Genomic DNA, 13,579 nt, shown 5'->3' on the forward strand with positions numbered 1-13,579 from the left:
AGGACTGCTTTGGTTCCTGTTGAAAGACTGAAGTTGGGGAGTCAAGGTCTTACTGCCAAGGCCGAGGGAGACTAAAAAGTGACTGTTGGCCCAGAAACCATAAAATACAGCCCCCGCCCTGCCCTTTTTGCTTGGTCCTGATAGCCTAGTAAAGATAAGGCCCCAATGTTCCTTCTCAGCACTTTCTTGTTGCTGCCAACAAAAATGTCTTCTCTGAATTAAAGGGAGCTTATTTGTGAGCCTGAAGGTGTTTCAACTTGTTTTGATGTTAAAAACACCCCATTCTCCAGGATCTTGGCTACCTACTCAGTTACTGCCCGGACACGCCTGCCATAGCCAGGAATCTCTTCCTGGCTGGTGCAGCCTCCTCTTGGCCAGTGGTGCAGCCTCCCCTTGGCTGGCTCACACGTGCGCCAGTGACCACACTGGGATGGCTCCTTCTTCTGTGTTGCGTGGACTGTGAAATAAAGACTCAAGTCTTGCTGAGGGCTCGATCCACTGGGCTACTTCCATTAATACAGGTTGTAGCTGAGGTCAGATCTCAACCCAGGTCCTCCTGACTCTACGTCCAGTGTGATGTCCACTGTGCTGGACACAACCGGCACAGACACCCAAGCATTTAGAGGAGCAGGCTTCTGTTTGTAGGCAGGGATGGCTGTGGGGGCAAAGGGTAGGTATCATGGAGTGAACCTGTCCCTCCCTCCCCTCCCACCAGTTGGAGGAGAAGGCAGAAAGGAGTGATGGGACAGGTGAAGCGAATGGAGCAATCAGCATTCCGAGAGAACAGGGACAGAATGGTGCTGGATTCTCAGTCTCAGCAGCTCCTTAAGCTGCTGGCTCCAGGCAGGGCAGTTCCCAGCACCAGCTGGTTCTGCTGGCCCATCCAGTTCTGTCTTTCTCTCCTTTGTCCTTTGAGCTGAGAAATTCCTCTTATGCCAGGAGGTCTCACAGAAGAATTGCCTAGTCTCACCTCTTTCCCTGTCTTGGCCAAGAAGCTTCTGAGTGGAAAGAAGTCCTCCCAAGGTCAGAAGCCCTAATAACTTGGAGAACTCTAGGTAAAACGTCTCCAGCCCCATCAAGTCTCCATGACGACATCTCTGATATAGCAGCTATACCCCTATCAGTAAAATGAGGTAAGGACTTCATGACCAGGTGCCTTTCAAAGGAAATACTCAGTGATGATAATTATAATGATACTAACATGACAATAACAGAAGGATTCTTCCCCCCCCCATCTGATTCACAATGGAACTAAGCCTTTGTAAGAGGTCCAAATTTTAAAAAGGATTGTGTTGAGGATGGAAGGGGGAGAATAGAATCAGAGATGGTTAAAGCTGGAAGGACCTTTAGGACGTATAACAAGGTGGAAGCTGGAGGGGAACCTAAGTTATGACCTAATCTAAAGTCCTCACATTTTGCAGATGGGGAAACTGAAGCTCACAGAAATTCTTTTGTTAAAGTCCTGGCGTTTGGCTCCTAGACTTACCATTAAAGTGGCTTTGAAATCTAGCAAGTCTTTCAACACCTTCCTGAAGCTGGATCATATCTAACATCCTTTTGTTTAGACAAGAAGCTAAGCTACTACTCAGTAGTATTCTATCTTCTCTTGATTTTTGACCCCACAAAGTATGAAGGCATACAGACTTTCCTTTGGCTGGACTGGAAGGATGCCAGGGCATATTGAGATGACCAGAATTATTCTTTTTTTTTTTCTTTTTTGGTGGATCAGGGTTAAGTCACTTGCTTGGGTCACATGGCTTGTAAGTGTGAAGTGTCTGGTCTGGGGCCGGATTTGAACTCAGGTCCTCCTGACTGCAGGGCCGGTGCTCTATCCACTGTGCCACCTAACTGCCCCCAGAATCATTCCTTTCAAAGCACTTTGAATGAGGCTGTGAGACACCCAACATCTGCCCTGCCCTTCGGTGGCTGATGGCCACCCAAAGGGCGATGGAGAGATTCATAGTGCATGAGGAGCTATAATATCAAGTCAGGTACACACTATGAACTCTCTTCTTCCCTCCTGTGTTTGCCTTGGGTGAGGAGGAATGAAGCCACAGAACAGTCACAGGATTGCCTGGGAGCTGGGAGGGGCCTTCAAGGCCACTGAGTCGAACTCTCTTATCTTACAGAGGAGGGAACTAAAAGCTAGACAGATGAAGTGATTAGCCTGAGGTCACATAGATCACGGTGAGGGGCAGAGCTGGGATTATGCCTCCTCTTCCTATAGTGATTTCAAGGTCTCCATTGCCTTGTGAAGGAGTGAGGACTACCATTCCATTCTAAAAACTGGAGTTACTGGAGTGGCCACACCGGTGGGGGCTCATGAGCCATAGGGCTAGGGGGTGCAGATTCAGAGGGTTTACCCCTAGCTGCCTTCTAGGGTGGCAGTTGCCCTCTGGGGAGGGAACCATGGAAAGGCCTGAGAGGCAGAGGATCTGGATTCACTAGCCAGGTCTGGCAGTGACTTTAGGCAAATTTCTTCAGCTGGGAGATTAGGGAGACAGACTAGAGGCTGCTTGCTAACTGATAAAGAATCTCTATATCTTTTGGCTCTAAATTCCATGATCCAATCCCACCAACATTTATTATGCACCTTCAGTGTGTAAGGCCCTGTGCTAGGTTCAGGGAAGACTATATGATTTCAAACATTCATGGGACGAAAGCCCACAGGGTAGTCCTCACCTGAGGAGAGGCCTCCGATTGTAATCTTCCCTTAAATTGGAAATTCCTGGAGATTCGTCCGGGGCAGGGACTGTCTTTGGCCTCTTTTTGTATTTGGGTCTCAGCTTGACTGATTAATTGCCCCTTTGGTAAATTTTCTAGGAGCAGAGGGAACAGGATTCAGGCCATCTGTGGATGCAGAAGTGTTAGGCCAACTGACAGACTAAGGGCAGGAGGGGCAAAGGCCATGCAGCCTCCCACACAGGCTGGAGTGGGGCTCGAATGGATCCTCGCTACCTGGCTAGGAAGTTAACTCTTTGGGTTCAACATCCTCCCCCCCTCTGAGCCTCAGTTTCCTCATCTGTAAAATGGGAGGGAAGGTGGAGGATACTCGCCCCCGGTCCCTTCTAACTGCTTTAAATGATCCTACTGACCTTAAATCATCAAGGGACAAAGACACCCTCTTTCCCTGCTTCAAAGCCCAGTTGGAGTAGCAACAGCTGAGTTCAAATCCAGTTGTAGACACTTAGTATCTGTAGACCCTGGGCAAGTGGCTTCTTTGCCTGTCTGTTTCCTTAACTGTAAAATAGGGATCATAAGAGCATCTATGTCACAGGTAGTGCATTTGACATGTAGTAGGTGCTTAATACATGCTTCCTTCCTTTTTCCCTCCCCTCTTCCCAACACAAAGGGAGTGGGATTCCAGAGGACACAAGAGATGATTGTGCAGAGCTAGGTGGTCCCCAGAGAAGGATCCAGCATGGAATCTGTTTTTCTGCCGGTGAAGAAGCACTTTTTTTTTTCCAGCCAAAGACAAGGTTTCTTAGGACATCCGTCATATTGGGCAGACTCTTAAGGAGTCTGAACATTAGTGAGCTATTGGCTAGATTATAAGAATCTGAGCACCTTAATAGAGACAAGACGGACTTTATATACAGAAAGACTGTGGGAGGGATCTAGGAGTAGCAGAGTAGTCTGCTGGGACTGTGAGTTAATAGAATGCCAGGGACCTGGACCACTGGGCCAAGGGAGAAGAGAGCCTAGCTAGGATTAAGGGTGGGAAGTGGTAGGGGCCATAGGGAGGTAAGACAATGGAGAGCTAGGTAGGCTAGGTTAAGGGTAAGCGAGATTGGGCGTAGCTACAGCGAAAGGCCAGTTGATGGATGGGATGATAGCCTGGGAAGAATGCCAGAGATTTGGCCATGTGGGAAAGTCTGGGGTTTTTCCTTTTTGGGGTCTAGCTCCCATCATCCATCATTCACTCCTCAAACAAAGGGGACCCAAATTCTTTTGTGGTAAGGAGTGAAGGTCTTGGTTTCTGAAACTGCTTCCTGCTGGCAAGGGGCATAAGAAGCACTTATGAAGCACCTGCTGTGTGCCAGATACCCTCTATGCTAAGCGCTGGGGACATAAAGAGAGGCAAATCATCCCTTGCCCTAGAGGAGGGGGCTCACAGTCTGAGGGTGGGTGGTGATGAAATGCAAATATTGGGTGAGACTGGAAGGGGACGCTTCCTTCTACAGAGAAGTAAACTGAGGCCCAGATCCCGGCAGTGACATGCTTGCCCTTCCTCCAGGCCTAGCCCCTTCCCTGTTAGGTGCCCCCTCCTCTGGGTGGCCTGCCCTGGTTTCTCTTCTCCTCTCTCCTTCTTCCCCATTATAGATCACAAGGAGGCTGCACCCCTAAAGGCCAAGGTGGGTTGGGGGTCCAAGGAAGGCAGGTGCCAGAGGCGGCAGGACCCGAATTCAGGTCTCAGGGCCTAAGAGCTCAGACCTCCTAGACGGCCGCGCTCCGGCCGGTGCCTGCCGCGATTGTACCGGATAGACTGTAGGACCCAGAGGCTAATGGCGCAGCGGCGGCCTCCAGAGGGGCGGAGAAGGGGCGGGGTCCGCTCCCACGATTGGCCGAGAGCCCGGATAGCGACCAATGGGTGGCGAAGGCGTGCGCCGAGGGGCGGGGAGGGGCGGGCCCGGGCCGGCGCTATAGGGCGGCCGTGACGTCGCCGCGGCCGCTCTGTCGTCGTTGCCGCCGGTGCCGCGTGTCGCCTCCGCCTCCTTGGCCCGTCTGGAGCCCCTGTCAGGTACGGTGGCGGCCCGGCGCCCTATAGCCAGGGGGAAACTGAGGCTGCCGCTGCGGCCCCGCGAGCACAGATGCGGCGCCTGCTGTATGCGCCCGCTCGCCTTGCCCAGTCCGCCCCCCTCCACGGGCCCCAAGCCTGGGCGCGAGGCCCGGGCCCTGCCCTGCCCCCGCGCCCAAGGCCTCGCTCTGCCCCCGGCGGCCCTTGTGATCTGCGGGCCTGGCCCAGGGAGGATTGGAACCCAGGCCCTTGGGCTCTAGATCCGCCCCGGCGGCCTCCCCCGATTAATGCGGGGTCCGAGGCGGCCCGGGGGAGAAAGCGCCATTCTGTGCCCTCGAGTAACCGGGAGCTGGGTCAGGGTCCGAGGAGTGGGAGTGGGGGGACAGATGGAAAGAGACAGACGGGGGGAGGGGCAGAGATGGAGAGAGGCAGAGACGGGGGGAGGGGCGGAGATGGAGAGACTGGGAGGGAAGGACGTGGCGGGGGCAGAGACAGACTAAGGGAGAGAAAAAGGGAGGAGACAGAGGGAGGGAAGGAGAGAAGAGGGGGAGGTTGGTCAGGGAGGCTCTGAGGGTGGGGCGGCGGGGCGTCGAGCGCTCCTGGAGGTGGCCAAGGGGCCGCTAATTCAGGTGAAGGTGGTTTGCAGGACTTGGAGGGTTTGCCCCGTCTGTCCGTGTCCTGAGCGTTGCCGCTCGGTTATGTCGGGCTCGTCGTGGAGGCAAACTCGCCTCTTTTCCCGCACTCTGTAGGTCTCCCAGTGCAAGTGAGGAAGACAGAGAATCCTGGGGCAGTTCCTGTTACTCGAACAGATCCTGTGACTTGGAGCGGTAGAATTTCTGCCTGTCTTGTGGGTCACAGAGCCAGGGCCCAGAGACCTGACCTGGTCACTCCTGTCACTAAGTCTAAAAATACATTTTTTAAATTTCATTAAAGAGTTCCCATTACGTGTGGGAAAAAAAATTAACATTATTTTAAAGAATTTTGAGTTTCAAATTCTCTCCCTCCCACTCCTATGATAATTAGTTATATATGTGCAGTCATGCAAAAGGTATTTTCATACCAGGCATATTAGAAAAGAAAACACACACCAAACCCAAGAAAAATAAGGTGAACAAAGTCTGCCTCAGTGTTCTCTCAGACTTGTCAGTTCTCTCTGCAGCTGGGGAGCCTTTTCCAGCCTGGGTCCTTTGGAATTGTCTCAGATTCTTGAAAGGTGACCTTTAAAGGGAGGACCTTTCACCCAACAATGTCTTTCTTTTGTCTTTGGTGTTTTGGTGTAGTGAATCAAGTATTGTATTGAGGTAGGAGACAGTGACAGAGACCTAACCTGCCTGGGAACATCACAATCTGGCCACGCCCTCTCAAAACCTCCCTGAAATGAGGACCAGACTGTCAGTAACTGCTTCCCAGGCAGGCTGAGGGAAGGAAGGAGTTTCCCTCAGCCTTCAAGTGCGATTACCCAAATCATTCAAGTTATTATTGTAAAGTCATTAACGTATCCTAGAAAGTGGAGACTTTGCTTTGGGTGAATGTGACATCTTCCCGGGGCCTAGCACACAGTGTTCTTTGTATACAGTAGGCACTTATTGATTTGTTGTGCCCAGGAGAAAGGTAAGAGTAGAACTGAGTTAGCTTACAATAATACCATTGTACAGGAAAACTTACTAGAATCAGAGTTGGCCTTTCTGCCCTGGTGCTGGTTGTACTGTTTGCACAGGGCTTTACATATATGATCACATTGGATTCTCACAGCAGGCCTTGGAGGCAGATGCTATGATTATCCCCATTTCCCATGTTATGAAAGTCTTGAGTCCTGAAATAGCTTAACTAGAATCCTAGAAAGCAACAGAGCTTTTAGCAAATCAAAATAACAGCCCAACAGCCATTCCTGCTCTCTGATCAAAAGCATCTTTTGGTGCTTAACAGTCACTTCTTTTGGTCAAACCAGGGGTGAGTCCTTGGGTGTGGAGTCTGTATTTTACAGAACAAATGCTTTTATTAAGAGGATTTATTCTGTGAAGTTTGGATTCAGTGGAAGGGCCACACCTGAGGACCTAGAGGGCTGTGTGCAGCCTCAAGCCGGCAGGTTCCCTACCCCTGAGTAAATTGTCTTGGGGAGGTGGGGAAAAGAAAGGTGAATGCATCAGGGACGAGGAGGGGACTTAAAGGATGGCCTGATTTAGAAAAGACCACTTGTCTGCATCTTAAGCTGGATCTTTTTTTTCTCCTATTGTGGATTTTAAGTTTCTACAAAAAAGATCATTTTAAGGCATTTGAAAATGATCAATTCCACAAGGTCGGGAGCTGCTTTTTTGTCTCTTTCTTCCCTCTATGTACCACGTGCCTGGTAGCTGCATAATGATAAATGTGGAATTGGAATGGAAGCCTGGACTTCGATGGAACATCCAGCATTTTAGCCCAGACTTTTCTCCTTTGTACCGCAGAGAACAGTCTATATTTGCTTCTTTCCCCTTAGATTATCCCAGTTTTTTATGTAGGGATGTGGACTATCTTGAAAAAAGCCTAAAATTATTCACATCCTGTGAGATAGATTGTATTCGGTATTAATATGATGAAATCAGTCAGTTTTCATTCAGCATTTCTGATGTAGACTGGCCAGAGGCCTTGCTGACCTTGCCCTAGTCAGCTGTGGGGGTGTGGTGGGGGTGTTGGGGAGGCTGGCCCCTCAGAGCCAATGGCTTTGGAGTAGTAGATGACGCTGCTGCCTGTGACGCACAGGGGGTTGAAATTTAGCTAGAATCTGGACTCCTGTCAAGGTGGCCCCCAAATAAGCTAATGTTTGACAAAGAGAGAGGTAAACACGACCCTCAGACAGAAGAGCATCCTTCACTTGGGATGTTGGTTAATGTCTACTGTTGTTTTAGAGTGATTTAAGGACCTTGAATTCGGTCTTCAAATCTTTTTTTAAGTTTTTGTGTCTGCTTCCACACTATAGAGATGAAGAAGCTGGGGTCTTGTTGGCTGGGTCAGCAGAACACAAGGGCTCAGGGGAGACAACAGATCTATTTTTGGGGGAGAGGAGCCTAGTTGATTTGGGAAAGGGGTGGATTAGCACCCAGGTCTCAAAGATTGCCTATCAAGATGTAGAGGGGCTGCGCTTTGTATTTCTGGAGAGAGAATAGACCCTCAGGCTGAGTACTGAATATAATATCAGAACCTTACACTAAGTCTTTATGATTCATCCTTTTATGCAAATTCTTAAAAAAAATAGCCTGGATGTTTTTTTTTCCTGCTTTTGGTTGTGTTTGTAAGGAAGATTTGGGTGTCAGGGAACATCGCTGGCCTGGGGAGGCTCTGTATTGGGAGTAGGAATTGTTTACAATTTGGGCTTGTTTCTCTTCTGGCTTTTCAAAGGTGGGACCTGCCCTGATGCACTTAATCTAATGGGATAAATAACATCGACTTAAGACTCCAGTAGCTAAGCTTCTTAAGTGAACTGAGGTGGTCATAGCTGCCATTGGTATCTGGCTTTGTAGTGCACCATACTTGTCAGCCCTGTGGCAGCGGAAGCAGAGGGGGCATGATCCAGATTCTCTTTAGAGCCAGAGGGTCTGGTTCTACTCCCTGATTTTATCAGAGAAGGAAACTGAGGCCCAGAATGAGAGTAAGTAATAGAGTAGGGAATTAAACCCAATCCCCTGATTCATTCAGATAATATGCATTAAGAACTGTGATAGGCACCCTAAAGGTGTTCAAAGAAAGGCCAAACCTCTCTTCCCTGCCTTGAAGGAGCTCCCATCCTAACCGAAGCACCCAGATAACTATATTTGCAGCTAAAAAAGGGAAGGTGGTCTCAGGGGGAAACCTCCAGCAGCTGAGGGAAAGACTTGAAAATCTTCCTGCAGAAAGTGGGATTGTGAGGATGATGGGGTGTGGCCCAAGCCGAGGTCTTTGCCCCTTGCCCTAAAGGGAATCTGGCTCCCCTTTTGTCTACAGGCCCCAGCCCCTCATCTCCCTTTGAAAGCCTTAGCCTACATTTAATTTCATTCAGATACCTTTCTGTTCCTTCATTATCTATTCCCATTGTCTATTCAATCTTAGACATTCCAGTCTCTGGGAATTCTCATCCAGACCTTTTTCCCAGACCCTTCCCTGGTCACCCAAAGTATATAAGATCTACCCTGGCCCTCATTTGGGGCTAAGAATCTCAGACCCATAAGGCTGAGAACCTCTCATGCCCGCTCATCCTTACGGGTGTCACCTGGCCTATATGTTTTACCACTAATAAAGTTTTCCTCTGGCTGAAGAAGATTTGAGTTGAATTCTTTTAGGCAGGGCCTGGTACCGCGATCTTGGGGTCCCAGCACCCCAAAACCCCTAGACCTCTTCAAGGATAGCCAGCTAAGAGGGAGAGAAGTGCAGGCCTGCGGCCCGACTACCAGTGTCCAGGCCTGGAGGCAGGCTGTTGTGTGTGAGGGGCTCCAGAAAGGTCAACGGAGCTGGATTGTGCAATACGTGCAGGAGAGCCAAGGGGGGAAACTGAGAAGGGAGGACTTTGTGGAGAGAGAGAGAGAGAGAGAGAGAGAGAGAGTGTGTGTGTGTGTGTGTGTGTGTGTGTAGGGGATGGGACATAGACCACTCTGCTTCATTCATCAAATGTGCTCAGCACAGTGCCTGGCACATAGTAGCTGTTGGATAAATGCTTATTCCCCTCCCCCTTTATGACCCAGCTATAAACTAGTCTTTGTTGTTTGATGGTTTAAGTGCCCTGATTTGCATGCCTATTATAATAATCTGGACTTTGGACACTAGTTAGATAAGAGCTCTTCTGAATTAATTGGGTTGATTCCGAGACAATGTACCTGGCTTAACTGGGCCCTCAGGTTTTATTGGGATATCAGCGAACCATTCTTTGTGAAAGTGTCATTGTGCTTGTGTTTAGCAAGTTTTCAAAAAGCTTTTCCAACCTGATTAAAGTGTAGGCCTTTCTTTGTTCAGTGTGCTTCTGTCCCTCTGTGTCTGGTAAGATGTAGATTTTCACAAGCAGCTTCCTTCTTTGTCACCTAAAATTCTGGCGGGCTTCTCCCCTTCTTCCAAGGGTCTCTTCTGATGCACAGGATTTTGTTGGGATGATAGAAGTTGTGACTGTACTAACATCACACAGTAGTAATTCCTGGGTATGTGGTGGTGGGCCAGTGGTCATTAATGTCTTCTTTTCTCCATAGGAAGGTGTGAGTCTCCTGAAATAGAAAATGTTTTCCAAAGTAGCAAACGTGCAAACCCTTGCTCTGCTTCGTCGGGGTGTTCACTCTTCAGTGACTTCAGCTGCGTCAGTCGCAACCAAAAAAACCGTCCAGGGCCCTCCATCTTCTGAGCAGATCTTTGAACGAGAAGCTAAGTATGGTGCCCACAACTACCATCCTTTACCTGTAGCCCTGGAAAGAGGAAAAGGTACATTGGCTTCCCTTTGGGTGGGCCGACTCCTGGGAGTAGAATTCGGGGTGCCGGTACTGTGGTGTGGGTGAAAATGGGACCTTGCTCACTTCATTCTAATCACCAAAGGTTGTGTCTGGGGCCTCTTGGCTGCAGGTTAAAAGCTGGGTTTTGTTCGTGCTAATCTAGGTGATCCTTCTGGCTTTTTACATTAAAAGTGGGATTGTGGCCAGGAGCTGCCATGATGTTGCTAGGGAATGAACAGTCGACATGTGCTGTTGTGTTTGTCCCACCGCTTCAGCTTGCCCCTTCTTGTGTTCAGGTTAGTTCTCCTGTGGCACCCTTCACTTCCCTGAAGCCGTGTGGGCCCTGCCGGGAGCCAGCATTCTGTGCTCAGACTCCCAGTTTGACCCACAAGCATCCTCATGCTGGAGCTTCTGCACCAACTTAGGAAAAGCTAGAGGGAAGCATTATGACACGGCCTTAGCCCCTTTATTTTTTCAAACAAATATACCAGCATCTTTTGCAGAATGTGTCTGTTATGGGGAAAGTGATGCATTTTTGTGTGTCAGTGTGTGTGCTCTGTCATCTTATTAACATTAGATCAGAAGGTGGCGTCCTTCATTAACGAGCCCGCCTGTTTTTATATCTTCCTTGTTGATTGGTGTGTTTGAGTTTGATAGACAAATTTCTCCCACATGTTTTAGGCTCCAGTCTAGCTATAGGGGAACTTGGTGCCTCCTGTGAACAATGGGTGTGGTGCCACGATTGGGGGATTCCACACTTTCTGGTAACCTTATGAAATAATCTTCCTATTCTAGGTGTTTATGTATGGGATGTGGAAGGCAGGAAATACTTTGACTTCCTGAGTGCCTACAGTGCTGTGAACCAAGGACATTGCCACCCCAAAATTGTGGATGCCCTGAAAAGTCAGGTTGAGAAATTGACCTTAACTTCGAGAGCTTTCTACAGCAATGTACTTGGCGATTATGAAGAGTATATCACGAGGCTGTTCAACTACAACAAGGTTCTGCCCATGAATACAGGTAAAGCCTTTGGCTGGGGGGGCTTGCTTTGTCCAATACCCAAGGAGATGTAGCCGAGTTTGATGATGAGAACGTTCTCTTAGTTTTTGGTTGAATTGATGAGAATTTAATGAACATCTTTTTTTTTTTTAAACCTATGAAAAGGTGTGGAAGCTGGAGAAACTGCCTGCAAATTAGCTCGGAAATGGGCCTACAATGTTAAGGGCATTCAGAAATACAAAGCAAAGATTATTTTTGCAGGTATGTAAAGGTCAGTCTTTATTACTGTGGTCAGGAACAGCGATTTTCAAAAATCTGAAATGTTTATGTACATGACATATTTGGTAAATTCCCCCTCATTACCAGTTAATTGTGGGTCTATCCTAGATGCTGTCTGAGTATCTCATTTACTACCATCAAATAGAGATCCCCAAATATATTTTATAAGCTATTTCACTTCAAGAGAGAAAATTTCCTAAGTTCTCTACTTGAAATGGGTGACTGAATAATTTTTATTATGACTAAAACTTTTTACTAGAACCAGATTCAAATTTTTTTTAGAGGTATAACTTTGAAAGAAATCAGTAATTAGCTATGTTGTTGTGCAATATTGTCAGTTCTCTAAAACCAGGCATCAAGTGACCCTGGCTTTCCAGTAGCAGCAAGAAGGTGGGTGAGTAGGTGATGTCTTGTGGCAGTCAGTGTAACATTGAACTTAGGGTAATGAGCTCAGTCGAAGTCTGGCCTGTTATCTCCAGGATAAGCAGTGTGGCTTAGAACCCTTTGGTTTGGGGTTTCCCTGTGTTTTTGTCAAGGTTGTTGAGAGGCCAGAGTCTTCCTAGGGCTGAATTTCCTTGCCTGTTTTGGTGGCAAATACTACATCCCGTTGACAGATTCTCTTCTGTTTGGAAAGGCTGGCAATTAATTACTTGGTTTGACTTTTAAGATTATTTATCGACTATTTATCAGTGTTCAAATATTAGGTGTTTGGTTTTTCAAGCTTTCTGTTACTATGAAGTCAAAATCGATTCTGATGGCAAATCTGAGTTCAGTTGTGGTTATTTTAGAGTTTGTAAACTCTACAGTCTTTATGAAGTTCAGAAGGGGCTAATGTCGTAGTCAGAATCATTATTGGAATAGCATTTTCAATAAAGGAAAATTCTCTTAACAGAATTTTTAAAACTTTTTTAACTTGTCAACATAATTGTAATGATCTTATGTTTTAAAAGAAAAACCACTAGTGTGCTGATTTTTTTTTATTCCTATAGACTGCATCCAGCCTTTTCAGTATTAACAAAAGGTGCAAAACTGTTTTCACCTAAGTTCTGAAAGAAGCTTGTGAGTCAGTGGGCACAGAGGCAGAAGAGAGAGGCCTGTTTGGCAGCTGTTGGCCCTTGCTCAGTAGGAGCATTGCCATGGAATAAAGGGGGTGAAGGCAAGGCCATAGCGGGGCGCAGGGTTGTGGTCTAGCGAGTGCTAGTCTTCTTAAATCCACCTAAGAAAACAAAAATCAAGATCTTGAATTTGAGGGAACATTGTGGAGTATTTCTTTCATAGGTCTGAGAAATGGATTTTAGAAAATAATGTTGAATGGAATAGGCAAAGCAAAAGAACAAGGTTTGTAGTCTTAATGGACTTAATCCATTCTGGGCTTATTAGATGACATCCTTTCAGAGCAAAGGTCGATTGTGTGGGCATTTCATTAAAACGAATATGAGCATATAGAAAGTCAAGGCCGAAGGAGTTTGGGGGTTGAATCAGTGTCTGTGGTAAGCTTAGCCAGCTTAAAAAAAGATGTAGCAGCAGAAATAACAATGAGATCTTTTAGTCAGCTTTCCAATTTAGACGGAAGATGCAGATGTAACTTGATGCCTTCTCAAAGGTAGATGGCTAGATCCTGAGTAAGCGAAAGCCTTCTGCAAAGCGATTATTTTTCTGATCATCGTCCCCACCATCAGAGGCCTCATTGTAAGTGCTGGGCTGGGCTGAGGATATTCAGAAGCCTCGGACAGTGCCCTTGACTGGAGATGTGTGTGGTCTTTTGGCAGAGAAGGAGCAATGGTCTGGCATAATGCCTTCAGTGCCAGGTATCAGCAGTAGGAAGTCAGACCTGCGGGAGGCTTGTGACAGTGGTGATTATCGGAAGAAATGAGAAAACCCTGCCTTGAACAATTCACATTCGGTGGGATACATTCTTCAGTTACATTCAGAGTCAGACAATTGTCTTTTGCTTGGAGATTCCTTATTCATTGGAACCTTTGGATTTTTGTTTTACCTGAATTTTTTAGGATTTATTTGGGGGGGGCGGATTTGTGAAATGTCTGGATTTGGTTGCAATAATCAATTCTGTTTTTCTTTGCAGCTGGGAACTTCTGGGGTCGAACATTATCTGCTGTCTCTAGTTCAACTGACCCATCAAGTT

The 13,579-nt window shown here is 47.5% G+C and overlaps 1 protein-coding gene across 3 annotated transcripts in view; it reads left to right on the forward strand.

Annotated features, from left to right (window-relative positions):
- Positions 1-4,633: 4,633 nt before the first annotated feature.
- The window catches only part of OAT (ornithine aminotransferase), an 18,180-nt gene continuing 9,234 nt past the window's right edge, over positions 4,634-13,579 (forward strand). For all 3 annotated transcript variants that reach the window (XM_020973618.2, XM_078150702.1, XM_078150703.1), the window contains exons 1-5: positions 4,634-4,741; positions 9,925-10,150; positions 10,954-11,178; positions 11,323-11,418; positions 13,520-13,579. The exon at positions 13,520-13,579 is cut by the window's right edge and continues 68 nt beyond it. In XM_020973618.2, the coding sequence (XP_020829277.1) occupies positions 9,952-10,150; positions 10,954-11,178; positions 11,323-11,418; positions 13,520-13,579 (580 nt within the window). In that variant the 5' untranslated portion in view covers positions 4,634-4,741; positions 9,925-9,951. The remainder of the gene's footprint in view (positions 4,742-9,924; positions 10,151-10,953; positions 11,179-11,322; positions 11,419-13,519) is intronic.

This window comes from Phascolarctos cinereus, unplaced genomic scaffold (genome assembly GCF_003287225.1).
Source record: "Phascolarctos cinereus isolate Bilbo 61053 unplaced genomic scaffold, phaCin_HiC Scaffold_3;HRSCAF=262, whole genome shotgun sequence".
Taxonomy (NCBI): domain Eukaryota; kingdom Metazoa; phylum Chordata; class Mammalia; order Diprotodontia; family Phascolarctidae; genus Phascolarctos; species Phascolarctos cinereus.